This window comes from Pholcus phalangioides, unplaced genomic scaffold (genome assembly GCF_987345545.1).
Source record: "Pholcus phalangioides strain wild (caught in Gottingen) unplaced genomic scaffold, Ppha-v1.0 ptg000015l_1, whole genome shotgun sequence".
In the NCBI taxonomy this organism is placed as follows: Eukaryota; Metazoa; Arthropoda; class Arachnida; order Araneae; family Pholcidae; genus Pholcus; species Pholcus phalangioides.
The window spans coordinates 108,770,470-108,790,971 of NW_028301608.1; the positions used below are offsets into that span (position 1 = coordinate 108,770,470).

Here is a 20,502-nt window from a genome sequence, read left to right on the forward strand (position 1 = left end):
AATAAATAAATATATATATATATAAATAAATAAATAAATATATATATATTTGCATTTTCTTTGTCTACATTTGCTGAAAAAAAATCAAGAGTAGTGTGTAGAGCCTTTACTCCTGGATGAGAGCGACCCTGGGTGTAATAAGACGGGGGGGAAAGAAGGAAATATAGTCAGAAGGGAGCCACAGCAAAAAGTTTAAGACACTAATCTAGAAATAGAAGTAGGAGCTTCTCTCTCTCTCTGAGAAATTTAAAAAACTAAAATTCACGTAACTAAAAGAAGCAAAAAACAGCATACAAAAACAGAGAAAATGGGTATCTGCAGCTTCTAACAAGGTTAAAAAAATCTATGAAATGACAAAAATGATGATGTAAATAATTATATGTGATGACAATTCCTTCCTTGTGTGATAGGCATTTGAAGAATCAGAATTCAAGAATGAAATTGGGTATGAAATTTATTCAATATCTTTTTTTACAGTAAAATTGACATATATAATATATGTTTGCTTTCAGATTATCATTTTAATTTTTTTATTTACCATAATGCTTTTTGCATTTCAAGAATTTCTCAGAAGCAACGCATTGTGGATATACTTCTTCAGATCATGGTCAAGAGTGAGGGGTTTCTTGTGAGTATTTTCCCCTTTTTTTTCGAGCAAACATTTGGTGTAACAAAATGTTTTGTGAATGATTGAAAAAGAATAATTTTCATTTTTCAAGAACTTAAACTTTGTATTTGTAGCCTACAGAGGTTGGAGCACTCTTCACATTTCTTGCCAGGCAGATGGCTAAACAAGAAAACAGTATTATAGTGAACCAGCTCCTATTTGAGCAGGTAATGTATCATGTGTTCTTATTTACTTCACTAAAATAAATGAATTAAGCAAGAGTGATTCTTTGTACAGTAGTTTTTTGTCCAGCAAAACACATACACTGAAGAACCAAAAAAACTGGTACAACCTGCCTAATATCGTGTAGGGCCCCCGCGAGCCCGCAGAAGTGCCGCAACACGACATGGCATGGACTCGACTAATGTCTGAATTAGTGCTGGAGGTAATTGACACCATGGATCCTGCAGGGCTGTCCACAAATCCAAGGCATCCCAGATGTGTTCAATAATGTTCATGTCTGGGGAATTTGGTATCAGGCGGAAGTGTCTAAAGTCAGAAGAGTGTTCCTGGAACCACTTTGTAGCAATTCTGGATGTGTGGGGTGTCGCATTGTCCTGCTGAAATTGTCCAAGTCCGTCGGAATGCACAATGGACATGAATGGGTGCAGGTGATCAGACAGGATGCTTACGTACCTGTCACCTGTCAGAGTCGTATCTAGACATATCAGGGGTCCCATATCACGCCAACTGCACACGCCCCATACCATCACAGAGCCTCCACCAGCTTGAACAGTCCCACCCTGTTGACAAGTAGGGTCCATGGATTCATGAGGTTGTCTCCATACCCGTACACGTCCATCAGCTCGAAGCAATTGGAACCGAGACTCGTCAGACCAGGCAACGTGTTTCCAGTCCTCAACATTCCAATGTCGGTGTTGTCGGGCCAAGACGAGGCGTAAAGCTTTGTGTCGTGCAGTCATCAAGGGTACACGAGTGGGCCTTCGGCTCCGAAAGCCCATATCGATGATGTTTCGTTGAATGGTTCGCACGCTGACATTTGTTGATGGCCCAGCATTGAAATCTGCAGCAATTTGCGGAAGGGTTGCACATCTGTCACGTTTAATAATTCTCGTCAGTCGTCGTTGGTCCCGTTCTTGCATGATCTTTTTCCGGCCGCAGCAATGTCGTAGATAAAATTTTTTACCGGATTCCCGATATTCACGGTACACTCGTGAAATGGTCGTACGTGAAAATCCAAATTTCATCGCTACCTCGGAGATGCTATGTCCCATCTCTCGTGCGCGACTATAACACCACGTTCAAACTCACTTAAATCTTGATAACCTGCCATTGTAGCAGCAGTAACCGATCTAACAACTATGCCAGACACTTGTTGTGTTATATAGGCGTTGCCGACCGCAGCGCCGTACTCTGATTAGTTCCATATCTCTTTATTTGCATACGCATGCCTGTACCAGTTTTTTTGGCTCTTCAGTTTATAAACATTGTAGTATGATGCTTTATATGGCCAATTTTTATTTCTTTGTCGCACAGTGTCATTTTTTTTTGTGAATAATTAATGGGCGACATGATTTGTAAATGGCACAATGAGTTACTATTACAAGCATAATTATGGGACTGCGCAGTATTTTTGGATAAGTTAGCCATTTAATGAGATTTATATGCCAGAAATTATGTCATGATGGCATCCCATCAAATGATGTGAGTAGATCAGTTCCAAAATCAGTGGTATCTGTGTCAAAAAAGTAATGTTTCACAAAAATTTTTGAGACAATCTAGGGAAATGCTGATCCTCTTTTTATTTCCATGCCTGATATATCAGGTTTTGGAGCATCTCACCAACCCTGGTGATGACACTAGGATGGAGGAGCGCCAACAAGCTTTAATGGAACTTCTACAAGCTGGAGGCCTGTCTCAAGTGAATGATGACCGTGTGCTCACTTTGGCTGAAAGAGCTAAATTGTGAGTGAAATTTTTGTTATTAATTCATATTATATATATTGAAAAAAAAGATATATTTTATAAGAATTACTGGTAAGGGTAGCATATATTGAGATAATAACTTTAATTCCATCTAGAATAAAATTATTTTCTTAAATTAATTTTAATAATTGCTTTTTCTGTAATATGTCATTTTGAATTTCTCTTAGTATTGTTATCATTAAATTTGAAATTTCATACATCCATAAATTTTTGAATAACATCCTTTCTTACCAAGTTACCGGATCTGCGAATATCTGTATGGCAAGCACAGACAGTTTGACAAAATAATTTACTGTTACCTGCAAGATCCATCTAGAAAGGTATTTTCACGTTAATATTTTATTCACATGTATGATTTTATATTTAAAAGTTTCAGTAATTCTTTGTTTTGCCAATTTTTTCCTTGTATGTATTGTTATAGGATGAGAAATAAGAACTAATGCATTTTATTGGTCAATCATTCCAATTCAAATTTTTGTCATCTTTGTTAAAATGATTGATTCTCAAAGTTTATTTTGAGTATTATTTTGGTAGTAATATACAGGGTCTTTATAATTAAAGTTCCACTTTGAAATGGCCATAATAGGAAAAGTACTGAACAACATAACTCAAACTTGGTATTAGTTTACAGGAGGTTATGGGATTCAATTTCCCGCAAAAAAAAAAAGGTTAAAAAACTCACCAGCAGTAGGGAATGGTTCTGTATGCAACATTGTTAAACAACATAAGACATGAAGGCATCGGTTTAAAATGTTTTTAATTGTTTCTAAAATGTGTTACAAAGTATGTTCAATGTGGCATCCACCATTTTCTAAAAGCAAGTTAAATTGCATTACTGCATTTTCAACAGCAGCTCTTAGCATATCAGGAAGAATGTTACGGACATGTCAATGTATCACATTTTTCAATTCCTCCAAATTGTTTGTTATCACCATAAACTGGCGTTGAGGTAACCCCATAGCCAGAAGTCACAGGGGTGGAGGTCTGGACAATTTGGCAAAAAATGTGATACGCGACATGTCCATAACATTCCTCCTGATATGCTACTCTTGAGAATGCAGTAATGTGATTTAATTTGCTTTCAGAAAATGGTGGAGGTCTCATTGAACATGCTTTGTAACATATTTTAGAAACGATTAGAAACATTTTAAAACCGATGTCTACATGTCTTATTTTGTTTAACAATATTGCATACCTCAACATTCCCTGCTGGTGGTGAGTTATTGAAATTTTTTTTTTGCGGAAAATTGAATCTCGTGACTTCCTGCAAACTATTACCAAGTTTGATAACATTTTATCTAGTAGTTTTCCTTCGGCGCAAATTTGAGCAGATCTCCCCATTAAAAAGTCTTGCCACAGAGCAACAGGCCTACAACGATAAATTACTCAATCATTGCACTTCACTCATAGTTAGGAAAACTGGTGTTAGATGGCAGCACTACACATAACAAGCATTACACAGAAACAAACTTCACGTCAGGTTTCACTACATGTACATGCACATTCCCGCAAGTACCAATTTGTTAGAAGTTCCGCAGAGGAATATAGACAAGGTGCATGTGTGGTTAGTAGTAGTAGTGGTTTTCCTTTTCAAAGTGGAACTTTAATTATAAAGACCCTGTATTTTATTTGAGGAAAATTTAAATAAAATAGTGAAAGTTTCTGAAGAATCAAGGATTTTATTTAATTAGTTTAAATATTTTGAAAGAATCTGACCACAATTATTTTATACACACAGGTGATGCCGCTTATTAGAATCCCGGATAATGCTATCATTCAAGTATTGTTATCACTTTAGCAAATACTAAAATATACCAATATCATAACACAGGGAAAGATTTGTTTACAGTTATCAAGCTGTAAGACTGTAGGAAGCTAGAAGGCGTTCACTCCTCCCTCTCTGAAATGTTGACAAGCATTTCCATTGTTGGTCCATAGTGTTTGCTGTAATTCATGTTCCTCTGGAGCTGCTTTTGCAATGACCTTCCTGAAGTGAATGCGTTTGTTCTTGCTTAGATTGACCAGATTCAAAAATTTTTCCCAAACACAATTTTTCCAAGGGATCTATGAAACATATTGTACTACGAATTACAATACTACATGCATCGTAATTCAGGATGTAGATTAAACCATTTCATTTTAATGCCTAACAATTGGCTGAATAAAGAAATACAGGATTTTAGCTTAAACTGAAAAAAATCTGTTGTAGAACTAAATTTTAAAATAATGGAGCGATTGAACATTTTGCAACCAATAATGTGGGGGAGAAAAGTTGTTGTCTAAAGAAAGCAAATTGTCCTATTTTATCAATACCCGTTTACCACACATCCCTCTTGACTAAACAGGATGTATGGTAACCGTACTTGCAAACAGGATTTTTTTTCAAATTGAGTTATCATTTGGATATTGTTGTCAGAGACCCTGAGTCTCAAGGTGATCACATTCAGCTGTGTGTATTGTATATTTTTTCTCATGCACATTCTATATCACTTTTATTGCAGATTTTCAATAATATGAGAAAACTCTTAAACTTTGAAGAAAAAAATATTTTTTGAAGGTTTTTCTCATATTAATTTCAAATAATTAATTAATTTCAAGCCACTTTTCACTAGTTTATTTTTTCAGTTGTGATTCGCTAGTGAAAAACATCAAGAAAATTTGTTTTTCATGCTGCTGTACCTATTTATGAAACATATTTAAATAAAGTTACCTGTTGCTATATGAGATATGTAAAAATGTATGCATATTTACATACACATTTTATTTTTTAGCCACAAGTTTTTTACTACATCAAGCAAGTTCTTGACAAACAGAATTTGTCATCGAAAGAGTCAACTTCATTTGAGGAAGGAGTTATTCGTAATATTGAAGTATGTGTGTGTGTGATGCCAATAAATGCTACAATATTTTTTAAAAAGGACAAATTGTTCGTTTATCCTCTAATTATCACCTTTATTCAGTTTTTACCTGATTTTGTACTGCTATGAATGTCTGGTTGTGTAAAGTTAAAAAAAAGTTTATCTATTTCACAATTACCTTATGTATTTTTTTTATATTGCAAAAGTTAAAACATATTTCTTATATTTCAATCCACCTAGGAACTGGTAGACATCGACAATAAAAGAACATCCGAAATATTGCTAGAAGCATTTCCTCATCGACTACAAGATGTTGTTCACCGATTGAAAGTAATTACTCGTAAATCTTTGCACCAAGTCAAAATTTGAATTGATTTATTAATAATTAAGAATTTTCAACTTGTTACTTTTGATATTTAACTCATTTTAAATATGTCCATTCTTTGTTAGAAGTACCTCAGAATATAATGTTCAAAAAAGAGCGTGTGCCATGGGGTAAATTATCAAAATTAAAGTTTTTCAGAATTTTGTTGCCGTTATAAAAAACGATACCTAATTTTCAATTCGATATTAATGCATATTTTATGTACCTTTGACAATCACTTGTAAATTACTCCTAATAACAAAATTTCTGTTAAGAAATCTGAAAATTTTTCATAATATACAGTCTTGTAACTCAAATTTTTGATGGTTTAGAGCTACAAAAATTTTTGAAAGCAGTCCAAAATATACGTTGAACTGAGTAATAACTCAAATTTAATTAAAAATTTACTTAAAATTTTTTTTTCTCATCTGAAATGAATTTTATGACCTTTTTTTTGTTGCAGGAAAAGCCTGAAAATCTATATCATCTATTACAAGGGCTTTTTAGTAACCCGTAAGTTTTGCATTATGTATGAAAGTTTTATTTAGTTTATCATAAAACTGATTTTTTGCCTTTCTATTAGTTTTTTTAAATAACTTTTTTTACTTAACCCTTTTTCAATATTTCAATTTTTTTCATTTAATTTCTTCTAGGGAAAACTTTTCTTCTAGTCCAACCGGCAATAATAAAGACCTACCAAATATTGATCCATTTGTGATGGAAACATATATAGATTTGATGTGCCAACACAACCCAAATCAGGTTCACGAATACATCCGAAACACAGAAGGGTATCGATTGGAAGAAACATTAGAGGTTAGAATTGAATGCTTCTCTTTTTACTGAGACCTTTTTTGCATTCATAAATTTATGTTTACAATGCAGTTATCACATATACCTACATGAAAATAGTGATACTTTGGCTTAAAAATGTTTTGGCTAATAAAGATTTTTTTCATGATATTTCTATCTCAGCTGACAAAAGTTTTAGTTGACATGGATGCATGTGCTTACAAAACACAGCAGCTTGCTAAATTTTTGCAAATCATCAGAATTATACTATCACTCAAGCTCAATTAATTTATGTTCACCTCAGAAGATATGCAGTAGACTTTCACTAATCTGCCACATATTAGACCATGGTGTTGGAGATTATTAAAAGTTAATTGAAAAAGCCTATTTAAATTAAATAAACTCATGCGCACAGACATGTAGTGACATGTTTTCCCTCCTCTGAGCTCCGACAAAACTGCCTAAAAATGCCAAATTTCAGGACAGGTCAGACTAGTGCCCCACTGGTTTATTGACAGTCTACTGTACCTCTATTTCTCTGTCAGAAAGCTTTGAATCATTTCATGCAAAATAGAAAATTGGGCTGAAAGAAAAATGTGTGAAAAAAAGAGTTAGCCTAGTTTTTTCTTTGCATATGTTCCTTCAGTACAAGACTCGTAGCACGAAACCGTCTAGACATTCTAGGAGATTATCTTTTCCATCTATATAAGTATGAAACACAGAATGAGCTGATCATGGCGCATAAGAGGGAGACACTTACAAACCCAACTGGGTTGTGCACATGGTGTAGATAAAATGATCTTCAGTTTCTCATCTTCCTTTAAATTCTCATTTATCCAGTTGGGAAGTTGTTCAGCTGAGCCTTCAGTCAGATTTGTTTTCCTTTTTCTTGGTGTTTTATAAAACTTTTCAAATTTTGGGCAGCACCTGGAATGAATTAAAAGATTTACTACGGAAACCTATGGAGAAATCATATTTCAGCTAACAAATGTGATTCCGGAAAAAATCATCTTTGTTAGCAGAGGTATGACTGTATTGTCCCTTATAAATCTATTTAATTTTTGCTGTTTAGCATGTGACAGTACTGTAGCTTTACCAGTCATTGTTCCAACTAGAGGGGAAATTTGTCCATTAACGCTGAGGAAACAACACTTTTTGTCATAAACTTATTATGAAATAGTTTTGAAATTACTGTAGGAGATTATTATTTTATTGTCAACCCATGTTTTTATTTTACCACAGATTTGCCGAAAGTATGACATCTTAGATGCCACTGCATATTTATTGGAAAAAGCTGGAGATGTACAAGGTGCTTTCAGCATCATGCTAGAAGTGAGAACATGTAACTTCATTTAAATTTATATAAACATATGTGATGAACAGTTGGCTTTCTGTTGCCCCCCCCCCCCCACCCCACTGATTTCTTTCTCAAGAAAGCTTGTGCTGCTGCTCCTAAATTACTTAGTATTTGGGAAATACGAGTTGGATTAAATATTCATGGCTTTAAGGGCAAGCAATTATACGCTAACCAATGTTTTAAAATGATTTTATATACTATTCTGATTCACATTATCTCTTGTAAGTTATAATACCACCTGATTTTTTTTCCTTTTGTGCATATACAGTTGAAACACAATATAACATTAATCCCGCTGATATTGAGCTCCAAATATTTTCAGCGTTCTATACATTGAGATTACAACTTTTTCAGAGGTCATTTGCTATAATGCTACACTAATTATAGCCCCAGAGTTCTGTGAAATGGGTGGTGGTGTGGAATCAGGGCTTGACTATATACATTGCACACAATTTGCTGTAAATCAATAAGTTGCAATGGAATGTGTACAAGGTGCATGTGCAGCTAAGTAGTTGCAGTAAATCAATAAGCTTCATGAAGTTTATCCTTAAAAATATATATTAATTTCAGATTCTACAATCAAGAACAAAAGATGTCATTGAAAGCCTTTTAAATCCCAGTCACAAGATGGAGTTAGAGCTTTTCACACCTTGGAATCGATTACAAGTTCAGTTACTGATAATTATTCAACTGTGTCAGAGAAATTCTCAGAAAATGGATCAAAAAGAGAGAGAGGTGACTTTTCTGGTTTTTTTTCGAAAATGTCCTATGATTCTTTAACACAAAGGACTAGTTGTACATTAACTCCTTATTATATCAAACCATGCAAGTTGCGAGACAAACAGAAGAAGCACAATATAATTGACGACTTTATTTAAGTCCTAACATTGCTCAATTTATTTTTGAAAGCAGTTCTAATTTAAAGCTTTAAATATTGGAATGCATACTATAATAAGGGACTACTATTGTATTACCTTGAAAATTCGTTCTACGAGAACAAAATTAAACAATTGGAGGTTTTCTGATGATGTGGGCTGTAGGTGCAGAAGAATCTTGTAGTTATATTTGGACCTTTGAGTCACAGTATGGCCAGAAGAAAGTGTATGTGTTCATAATTGGATCAAATTTTTTTCTGATAATTTTCTGATATAGGCATTGTGGTTTCCACTTTTGGAGTCTATGTTGGTTCCTCAAAGACAACTAAGAGGTAGAGTTGAATCAAAGTATCTGGAAGGTATATTTGATTTCTTGCTTTGAACTTTTTATAGCTTTATTGAGTATGGACAGTCTTTTTGTAACTTTATCACAAGATGTAGCTACAGTTTCAGTTTATGTATAAAATGTTTGGAGGAACAAGAAAAAAAAAACTAACTAAATCTTGGAAACCTGTGCAAGCAAATGTATATGAATTTAAAGTGATAGCTATAAGTAGCTCTTGATGAATGCTGTATTATTTCAGAAAAAAAACTGTAGGCATTATATTGAGCATTAGATTTTGGAAAAAGTATAAGGACATACACGCGTTTTCTGGTGTCTGGGGAAGAACCTTGCATTTTTTTCAGCATGTTCGCAAAACAGTAAAAAAACTTCTCTGTCAACTGAAGCTGATGGAGTTATACCAAATTAAAGTTAAAGCATTTTTTTTCTCTCGAAGAAATGGAAATATAAATACAAAATACAAGGTCACAACAGGCAAAATGTCCAACAAGGTGGTTGAGAAAAAGATGGCTATGACAAATATGGATGCCATATATTTCTAAAATGCAGCAACCCAATTAAAAATGCAATTACAAAAACTATAAACAAGTATATATATACATGATAAAATATTTACAATGCCCATAAAATGCATTTATGGTTGTCTTATTCTGGAAGTCTTCTAATCTTCAGAAATGACACATAAAACTATTTCAAAGATTGATAACTTTTGTTAATTTAATTCACAAGGAGCACCCTAATACCTTCTAATGTTATGTCACTGAATGAAATCTAAAAAAAAATCATATTGGCTATTAGATCTACATTTTTATTATAGATAGAGTTTAACTGTAATGATAACATTTTTGCTGAGAAATATTTGCAAAATTAATTTTTTCAAAACTCAGTCAATTTTAGACCCGAAATAATAGATTTATTTTTGTTTCACATGCCAATGCATAAAAGATTTTTGCATAAAACAGAATAGCTCATAGGACCTTGGCTATTAGATCTACATAGGACCTGGACACTGTATAAGAATTTTTTAATTTTTTCACTTTTCGAGAACTACATTTTTGATTTAGATTGCCTCTAAGATTACAGTGAAAGCTTCCAACAACAGCTACTGAAGGGACTGAGAAAATGTTGCTGATAAAGAGGTTTAGTAGTACTAAAAATTTAAAATTTTTGTTGCACATAAAATTACAACAATCCATACTATAATTTAAAATGGGATGTTTTGTTGCATATGACACTTTTTTGCATTTACCATGCGGAAATTTCGCATAAAAAATATTTAATTTGTGATTGGACCTTTTTTCTATTGTTAATTTCCTTCAAACAACAATTTGTTAAATTAAAAATTGTAACTAGTTTTTTTTTTAAAAAACATTTCAGTTTCATCATGCTAAAATGTGCAGCACTCTGCTGTAATCCTTGTATCAACAGACATGCATTTTTTTAAGATCAGACTCATCTTTTGATACAATCAGCTATTTTTATTGTCTAGGGCAGAATTTTCAGTTGGTGCTTACCCGAGTACTGTTCATCAAATAGCGAAGAGCAAGGAAATCAAGCACTCTATCAGCTGTAATATAGCCACTCGCTGTATCTTTGTTCTAATTTTTGCTTTGTTGTTCTCTGAAACATGTCTACCACATCTTGTAGCATGAAACCTCAGTGTCTGAAGGTGTTGAATAGAGTTATTTTATGCATTCTCTTTTGACATACAAGATTTATTACAACTAACTGAAATTAAATTATATACAGAAGGGAAGAAAGATTACACTGCTGTCTAACTCCTGTGGGAGTTCCACCCATGCAGGTTTTCTGTGGTTTCTTTTTCTTCTTTTTTCACAAGTGTCCTACTTTTTTGGTATAGTTTGTCCTGGATTGGAGTATGCCATCAAGTTTTTGAAACCATACTTATAAAGTTACATTGACTTGGTCGAGAGAGTGCAAAGAAGAGCCACACATGCTCTTGATGGCACACTGGGCTTGAGCTAGGAAGAAAGACTTGTTTTTTGAAAATGTTTATGTTGGTAGAATGTAGGTGTCGAGGATATTATGGAAGTGCTTAAAAGTTTCAAGGGGATGGATAAAATAGACCATGAACTATTAATGCGTTGCCAATCAACTGCTTCTACAAGGGGACACTAGTATCGATTGGTAAGGGGCAATTTTAGTTGTGGTGTCGCAAGAAGTTTTTCTCTAATGGGGTTGTGAATAAATGGAATAGCTTACCTCCAGAGGTCGTGAATTCTGACACAGTTGACACATTTAAAAAGAAATACTACAAGCATGTTGGAATAAATTGAGAAGCTATCTGTACTCAGATAAGACAACCATAATTTTTTTATGGACAGTATGCATATTTATGTTTTATCATAATTATTATTTTATTGCTCTTATTGAGTTACTGTATTTTTGATATAGTTTAAATATATATTCTACAACCATATTTTTATAGGTATCTTTTTTCAGCCACTTCATTGAACATTTTGTCTGTTGCGGCCTTTCTATTTGTATTTAAGTGTCAGTGCTGCCACCACATCCAGGTTCCATTTTGAAAAACAAATGATGTTTAGGGAACTACTTATACTTGATTTTATGTTCGCAGAGTTCAAGTAAGCAAAACTTCCATGGAGCAACTGTGACCGTTATTTCAAAATTGTTGTTTGGAGGGTTGACTTTAATGTTTATTCAATGGGATGCATTCTGTTCAGAGATTACCATTGTTCATAGGTGGGAGGTTTTACTGTATGTGCAAAAACACTTGGAACAAGTTTTCTAATAAGTTGTCTCCAAGACTAGTACATTAGGCAACAGCTATTGAGATAAAGAAAAGAATGAACACACTTTGTATGGTAAAATAAACTACTTTGTTTAACAGTTTAAAAAATACACTGAAGAGCCAAAAAAACTGGTACACCTGCCTAATATTGTGTAGGGCCCCCCACGAGCCCGCAGAAGTGCCGCACATGACGTGGCATGGACTCGACTAATGTCTGAAGTAGTGCTGGAGGTAATTGCAACCATGAATCCAGCAGGGCTGTCCATAAATCCGTAGGAGTAAGAGGGGGTGGAGATCTCTTCTGAACAGCACGTTGCAAGGCATCCCAGATATGTTCAATAATGTTCATGTCTGGGATGTTGGTGTCCAGCGGAAGTGTCTAAAGTCAGAAGAGTGTTCCTGGAGCCACTTTGTAGCAATTCTGGACGTGTGGGGTGTCGCATTGTCCTGCTGAAATTGTCCAAGTCCGTCGGAATGCACAATGGACATGAATGGGTGCAGGTGATCAGACAGGATGCTTACGTACCTGTCACCTGTCAGAGTCGTATCTAGACATATCAGGGGTCCCATATCACGCCAACTGCACACGCCCCATACCATCACAGAGCCTCCACCAGCTTGAACAGTCCCCTGTTGACATGTAGGGTCCATGGATTCATGAGGTTGTCTCCATACCCGTACACGTCCATCAACTCGAAGCATTTGGAACCGAGACTCGTCAGACCAGGCAACGTGTTTCCAGTCCTCAACAGTCCAATGTCGGTGTTGTCGGGCCCAGACGAGGCGTAAAGCTTTTTGTCGTGCAGTCATCAAGGGTACACGAGTGGGCCTTCAGCTCCGAAAGCCCATATCGATGATGTTTCGTTGAATGGTTCGCACGCTGACACTTGTTGATGTCCCAGCATTGAAATCTGCAGCAATTTGCGGAAGGGTTGCACATCTGTCACGTTTAATGATTCTCGTCAGTCAGCGTTGGTCCCATTCTTGCATGATCTTTTTCCGGCCGCAGCGATGTCGTAGATTTAATTTTTTACCGGATTCCCGATATTCACGGTACACTTGTGAAATGGTCGTACGTGAAAATCCAAATTTCATCGCTACCTCGGAGATGCTATGTCCCATCTCTCGTGCGCTGACTATAACACCACGTTCAAACTCACTTAAATCTCGATAACCTGCCATTGTAGCAGCAGTAACTGATCTAACAACTAGGCCAGACACTTGTTGTGTTATATAGGCTTTGCCGACCGCAGCGCCGTACTCTGATTAGTTCCATATCTCTTTATTTGCATACGCATGCCTTTACCAATTTTTTTGGTTCTTCAGTTTATATAGATTCAATGCGGAACAAAATATACATGTTTCTCATACATTTATGAGTATAAAGGCATCATCAAAATGAAACAAAACATCAGGAAAAATCTTTATATTGTATATATAAATAGTATAAATTTCATGGGGGTACTAGTTGTCCATGATTTCAGTTGAATTAATTATATTGCATTTTTTTGGCTGTTTAGATTTTAAATATTAGCGTTATATAAAATACATTGAAATTTTAATTATGAATAATTTAAAATAATTTATAAAAAATTATTGTGCAAAAAAGTTATCTTTGTTTTAAATATTACAGCATTCAAGGAAATGACTCATCACCTTTTGAACAGTATGATGGGCTACATTTCGTTGCCTACAGTATTACAAAGAGTTGTCCAGGTGAGTTGAAAATTTATAGCCAGCAAAAAAAAGAAATGAGAGATTTTATGCAGATCAATCCTTCCTTATGAAAAGCTGAAAATATCCTGTATTTCATTGCCATTAGGTTGTTGCTAATTTTTTTTATGACTTGAACCTCAAACAAGAATTCTATTGTGAAATTCGTCTTGAAGATTTATACCTGACGGATAGCAGCAGCCACAGTAAAGGGTTTACAAAACAACACTTTCCTTCATAAATGTTTGAAAACTTTACAAAAGTACAGTAGAACCTGTATAACTCGACATGCGTGGATGACCCTACATTAATTATTTGCATGGTTGACATAATACTAAATTCAATGGGAAGAAACCTGTTTAACTTGACACAAGAAAGCTAAATTCCACTTAAGTCGATTACTATTCATGACATACTACCACAACTAATTTTCCAAAATTGCCCATGGATTGGCCAGTTAATAAATTTTCTCAACATTCCTGTAGTATATTTTAGTTTTTTGTTTCATTGTTTTTGTCATTTGTTAGTTGAAAATACTTCTTCATACTTTGTCGGTAGGGTCACTTTCCATATTTTCAAGCCTGGAAACTTGACCCGTGGGCTACGAAAGTCACAGATAAGTGTGGAGGATGTCTGAAATTTTTGATTGAGAGATGGATGAATAAGTTAGAAAGATTTTTAGATCTAAATTTTCAAATTAAAAATATGAAAGTTTTTCAAATTAAAAATATGAAAGTTTTTCAAATTAAAAATATGAAAGTTTTTCAAATTAAAAATATGAAAGTTTTTCAAATTAAAAATATGAAAGTTTTTCAAATTAAAAATATGAAAGTTTTTCAAATTAAAAATATGAAAGTTTTTCAAATTAAAAATATGAAAGTTTTTCAAATTAAAAATATGAAAGTTTTTCAAATTAAAAATATGAAAGTTTTTCAAATTAAAAATATGAAAGTTTTTCAAATTAAAAATATGAAAGTTTTTCAAATTAAAAATATGAAAGTTTTTCAAATTAAAAATATGAAAGTTTTTCAAATTAAAAATATGAAAGTTTTTCAAATTAAAAATATGAAAGTTTTTCAAATTAAAAATATGAAAGTTTTTCAAATTAAAAATATGAAAGTTTTTCAAATTAAAAATATGAAAGTTTTTCAAATTAAAAATATGAAAGTTTTTCAAATTAAAAATATGAAAGTTTTTCAAATTAAAAATATGAAAGTTTTTCAAATTAAAAATATGAAAGTTTTTCAAATTAAAAATATGAAAGTTTTTCAAACTTTCAGCAACTGCATGTTCATTTGCAAATAACAGATATTTTTCAATACACTTATGCTTTTTTTTTCATCATAATTCAGGGTTGTTTGGAAACTTTTCATAGAAAAATTACAGATAATTTTTTGAAATTGATTTATAGATGATGGAATGAAATTGTTCAACTATATATAAGTAAATGCATCTGGCATAAATGATGTTTAAAAATTATAGCTTGACTTGATGCTTTAGTCAACATTCTCATAGAGTTTTCTGAGGTGTCAAGTTATCAAAGTTCTACTCTATGAATCTTAAAACTAAGAAAATAAATTTGCAGAGTGTCTAGAAATGATTGGAGTGGCTTCAAAATTTTGTTGTAGGCATGTTGTGTGACGTATTATGATCACTATATTTTAAAAATTCATAGAAAACATAATTCTTTTGGCATATTTCTGTGCTGAATCATGGGAATGTGGAAATTCTAATGTCCTGTCCCCCATCAGAAAAATATATTATTACTCATCCCTTTTTTTAAGCCAACCCTTAGGATCTTATTTTGTCTCTGCAGCTTTGACAGTATCCCTCAGGGGCAATGCCTCTCAATTTGAGAATCGCTGATCTATCCCAACACAACTGATCCATCATTTTTGTAATCTGACATTCAAAACTTCACAAATATTTCCCTGGAAATGGATCAGAGATCATCCTGTAGACAAATGACGTCCAGACAATTGGTTTCCAATTATGGCATAAGTCAATTTTTCAACTTGTTTAGATGCATGTGTCTTGTAGCAAATACTTTTTTGCTTTTTAGCGGTATCTTATTAAAGTTAAGATAGCCATTATCTTTTACTGTTGCATATTAAATAAAAAATACTTTTTAAAAAATGCATAATAAAATCACCTCTCGTTATAGTGGACAGTTTTACAGAAAACTCTCGTTATATTGGGAAGTCATTGTATCAAAAGTTTGAAAAATTTACTTTTAAGAAAATTCCATATTTGGATAGAATAAAAAAAATATGATACAGTAGAATCCGGACTATCTGGCCTAATGTTGCGGAAGAACAGGCGGGATGACAGAAAATCCAGATAGGCTGGAGTTCTATGAATGCTTACTTCCAAGCCCCACCATGCCATTGAAAACACCATATTAGTACCAAAAACTGTTCTTATTCATATTTTGTGATCATGTGTCTACAATGCTAATGTACCGTACTGTATGTTTTAAAAATTTATTACAGGAAATGGACATCCAAGAATATAAACATTGTTACGGAAATTATGTAAATAGTTCTTATATCGTTTTTCGCCCACTAAACAGTGATTATTAGAGCCTGGATTATATGCACCAAAAAGGTGGTAAAAAACACTAAAAATATGCAAATATGCTTTGAAAAACCTAAAATATGCACCGAAAAAAATCCTAAAGAAAGTTAGAAGTTCCAATATATCTACCAAAAATGAGAAAATATGCATAAAAAATCACCATGCAAAAAGAAAAGAAAAGAAAAGCAAACATGTTTGTTAAATGCATATTTTCTGTTTCTTAGTGCATATTTGGTTACAAAAAAATATCCCCACATATGTATACACTGCATATGCGAATAACTGTACATATTTTGTATTTCTAGTTTGTTGCAACAACTCTGTGACAAAACATCAGTAAAAATAAGAATTTCAATGCTGTTTCATAACACATCTCTACAAATAGCGTTGCAATAAAATAGTTGATATTTGGAAAATTGTGCATTACAAACATCTCTATTAATTTGCTAAATCCTACTTCTGGGGGAAAAAAACAGATGTCATAAAAATATTGATCAATATTTATTTGAAAAACTATAAAAAAAGTTATTGAGCTTAAATAAACCTTCAAAAATATGCATTCATTCTGATAATTCTTTCATTTTACGCATTAATGCTAAAAAAGGCCAAAATATGCATTTGCATTTAATCCAGTCTGTACTCATTGTCTTATGTGAAAATGAAAATTAACACATTTCTCTACAAATATCGCCAAATGGGCAACAAACTTAGCAAAGTTTGGCAACAGCTCCAATGATTTGACAATGCCTTGGTGCCAAGAGACTAGGCCAGATAGTCGAGTTTCTACTGTATTTATTATGTTAAAACATAAGCACTTGCATTAAAAATGCACAGTGTTAAAAAAAATGTAAAAATTAATTGCATGTACACATGGATTTCCCAATATTGAAGGGCCAAATTCAAACACTTTTAACGGAAGACATTCAAAAAATCATTCAAACACATTCAAGGATGAATTTGATTATTTCTTTGCAAAAAAAAAAAAAAAAAAAAGAGTCAGAGCAAAGTTGAGGTGGTGGCTTGGGGTGGCCTAGTTATTTATGACAGAAGAGTGTATGGTGTGCAAAAACGCCTGGGTGCGTACAAAAAAAAAGAAAATGTGGAGGAGTAGGAAGAAGAAACTGTGTTACACGGCCAATCCACACGTAGTCACGATAGTGTGAAGAACTATCTCTGTATGAACTTCATCTTAATTTCATTTAGCTTGTATTTTCATTTCTAATTATGTGCTATGATTGTGGATAATAGTAATGTTATAATTATGTGTAATTCCAGTAAGTTAATAAATAGAAGAGGGAGAGAAAGAGAGAGAATAAGTTTGTCAACGACCATATCTATTTATTATCCTCAATATCTTTATCGATCACTTTAGTGGATAGAAAATAACCTGAGATGAATAGGGAAAATACTCGGAACTTAATGTAACTTTGGTTATAATGGAACGGCGAGTAGTTGTTATAAGGAGATCAACAGTATGTATTGAATAATTATTTATTTTGCTTTTAACACAAGAAATTTTCTTACTAGGATCCTGCATACAACACAGGGAAGTTTTCAGAAATACGAGAGCTGATTATGAGTATGTTTGAAACATACAACTATGAAAAAGTATGTATTGGTAATTAAGCTTTGCATGTATGAACATTAAATAATGGGTCGATTTTGAATTATCTTCCGTTAAAACTTGCAAAAATAACTCATCTGAGAGAGTTTTTACAAGTCACAGAACATTTGAATCACCTTTGCATGTGCTTATTTTTTTTATATGATACAGTGAAACCTTCCAACAATGCCCAATAGAGAGGCCAAAAAACGCGGCTGTTACTACGTGGTTTAGTATTACTGATGAAAATCATTCAAATTTTTGATTTCACATAAAATTGTAAAAATACGTACAGCAATCACTCTATAGAAGCTGTTTTGCTATATATGATACTTATTTTGCATTGAAAATGCGTGAATTTATCATGAAGATCTTGCACACTCATGTTAGCAACTACAGTAGAACCTTGTTTATCCAAACACATTGGGACCGAAGGGTGTTCGGAAAAGTGAAAAATTTTCATAAAATCAATTTCGAAATTAATTTGATAACACAAAGGAATAAGTTGAAATTCAGCAACAAACGATACACATCCCGGCAATAAGAACCGTGATAAGAACTGTGTTGTTGCCAAGAAGATGCAGCCCTACCCCTCATTAAGGCACACCCGTAGGATTAAGATGAATCCTTCAGACAAAAAAAAATATGACAGCTAAATCTGCTTCTATTCACGCATTTGTTTGCTTGTCAATTGTTTATAACTACATAAACTGTACCCAGATCCGCCTATACTTACATCTATAGCTCATAGGTACAGTTATGTACAATTGTTTGGAAGTGGATTATATTGTACAATAGAACGAAGCCATAGAGTTGGGAGATAAGAGGATTTAAGTTCCAAGAAAATACCAACTGTTGAACATCATTGACTATAGAAAACTGAAGATAAGTTTGGTTGAAAAGATGTTCCATTGACCAAGTTGTTTGGAAAGTTGATGTTCAGATAAACAAGGTGTACTGTATTTGTGAAACCCTGGATCCGTGGAACACATTTTGAAAATCACTGACATGGCAGGAGTGGCTGCATGGGATGCAAAATTGGAAAAATAACTGCAGAAAAAATGAGAAAGAAAATGTTTTGTCTGTCAAATTAAAACTGAATTTGAAGTGTTCCATCTAGCTGAGAGTTTTTGCAATCATTTTTACTGATACAAAAGCTTTTAAGCTGGAGGTGTGCTGAAATGATGCCAACGCAGCCTCTACAATCCTTACTTATAAAGTACGATTCCATACTTTTAATGTTTATAGGGTTCAAGGAAGAAAAACTTCACAGTAAATATTGAGGACCACTTCTCTTATGATACGCAACACTCTTTTATTTTCAAGGTCAAAAGTCACTGTTATTCAGAAATTGTTGTTTGGAGGTTAAACTTGATATGAATTCAGTGGGATGTTTTCTGTTTTAAGAAAATGTGACCATTGTTTGTAGGTGATTGTTTTCGAAGGTTTTACTGAGCATATACTTTTGTTTCCCTATCAATGTTAACTGATCTAGAATGCATTGTTTTATTTATTTGTTTTTGTTTTAACAGACTTTACTTTCAACCACAATGAATTTGCTTAACAATGATTTGCATAACCAATTGCAAAGGCTGTGTGTTGCAGCTAATAAAGGTTATTCATGCCATGAGAAAATTTGCTGTTTATGTCGGAACCCATTCAAATCTGATGCTGATATAGAAATAATAATTTTCAGGTCAGCATGGTTTTGAATATTTTTCTTCTTTTATCTTAAAAGAATTAAAAAATAATGTAAGCACATTCCTAAGTGTCTTAATATGCATCACAAGTTTTAAAATTTTATTTTTTTTAATGATTTTTTTCATTATTTATCATTATATCCTTGGAATTATTTCAAAGGTGCGGACACGTTTATCACAACAGCTGCTTAAAAGAAGCTAGTAAAACAGAGAAGAGCCCACAATCTCACCGGTGTGTCAAGTGCCCACAGAAAAAATCTGTTCACAATGTTGCCAGTCCGAGGATATTGGATAAAGGGATGTTGTCACCAGTACCAACCGATAGTGCTTTAAATGTTGCTGAAAAAAAACGAAGATCTTCATCCAGAGGGGTATAATGAGTTTCTTTTCTTCGTTTAAATGCATTATTTTTTTCCAAACACATGATACTTCTCTTGAGATTTTAATTATCCTTGGTGAAAAATCTGAATTTTTTTTTAGCGAAAAAGCATTGTTTTTTACAGAAGACAATTCCTTGAGGGATTCTGCTTGTAACCCTAACAACTAGGAGAACACAAAACATAAATGCCTATGAAATGAAGCTCATTAGTCATAGAATAATTTCTACGAGTAGAAAGTGAATGTATAGTTAATAGAGTTTGTAGTGTCCTTGAAAATCCTTGGGAAAAAAGTTTCTTTTCAAGTCCTTAAAAAATTGTTGCAGTCTTTGAAGAAATTAATGATCACATTTTCAAAGTGCTTGAATTTTTTTACATCAATTCCTTGCATAAATTTGGGTTCCCACCCAAACCATGTTCTGCTGAGATTAAAAAGAATAGAGCAACAACAGTGAATTACAGGACATGTTCAAAACAGGACATATGGTCTCACACACCTGAGGTACTTCTGTGTTTAAAAAGATGTTGCTTAATATCTGGCAGCAAAGCAATGTTC

The 20,502-nt window shown here is 33.3% G+C and overlaps 1 protein-coding gene across 2 annotated transcripts in view; it reads left to right on the forward strand.

Annotated features, from left to right (window-relative positions):
• Vps8 (vacuolar protein sorting 8) overlaps positions 1 to 20,502 on the forward strand; it is a 63,442-nt gene that overhangs the window by 38,710 nt on the left and 4,230 nt on the right. For both annotated transcript variants that reach the window (XM_089245106.1, XM_089245107.1), the window contains exons 24-39: positions 411 to 445; positions 562 to 628; positions 742 to 834; positions 2,454 to 2,593; positions 2,850 to 2,934; positions 5,386 to 5,484; positions 5,713 to 5,802; positions 6,300 to 6,349; positions 6,490 to 6,652; positions 7,871 to 7,960; positions 8,556 to 8,720; positions 9,138 to 9,219; positions 13,610 to 13,692; positions 17,794 to 17,874; positions 19,402 to 19,565; positions 19,730 to 19,940. In XM_089245106.1, the coding sequence (XP_089101232.1) occupies positions 411 to 445; positions 562 to 628; positions 742 to 834; positions 2,454 to 2,593; positions 2,850 to 2,934; positions 5,386 to 5,484; positions 5,713 to 5,802; positions 6,300 to 6,349; positions 6,490 to 6,652; positions 7,871 to 7,960; positions 8,556 to 8,720; positions 9,138 to 9,219; positions 13,610 to 13,692; positions 17,794 to 17,874; positions 19,402 to 19,565; positions 19,730 to 19,940 (1,698 nt within the window). The remainder of the gene's footprint in view (positions 1 to 410; positions 446 to 561; positions 629 to 741; positions 835 to 2,453; positions 2,594 to 2,849; positions 2,935 to 5,385; positions 5,485 to 5,712; positions 5,803 to 6,299; positions 6,350 to 6,489; positions 6,653 to 7,870; positions 7,961 to 8,555; positions 8,721 to 9,137; positions 9,220 to 13,609; positions 13,693 to 17,793; positions 17,875 to 19,401; positions 19,566 to 19,729; positions 19,941 to 20,502) is intronic.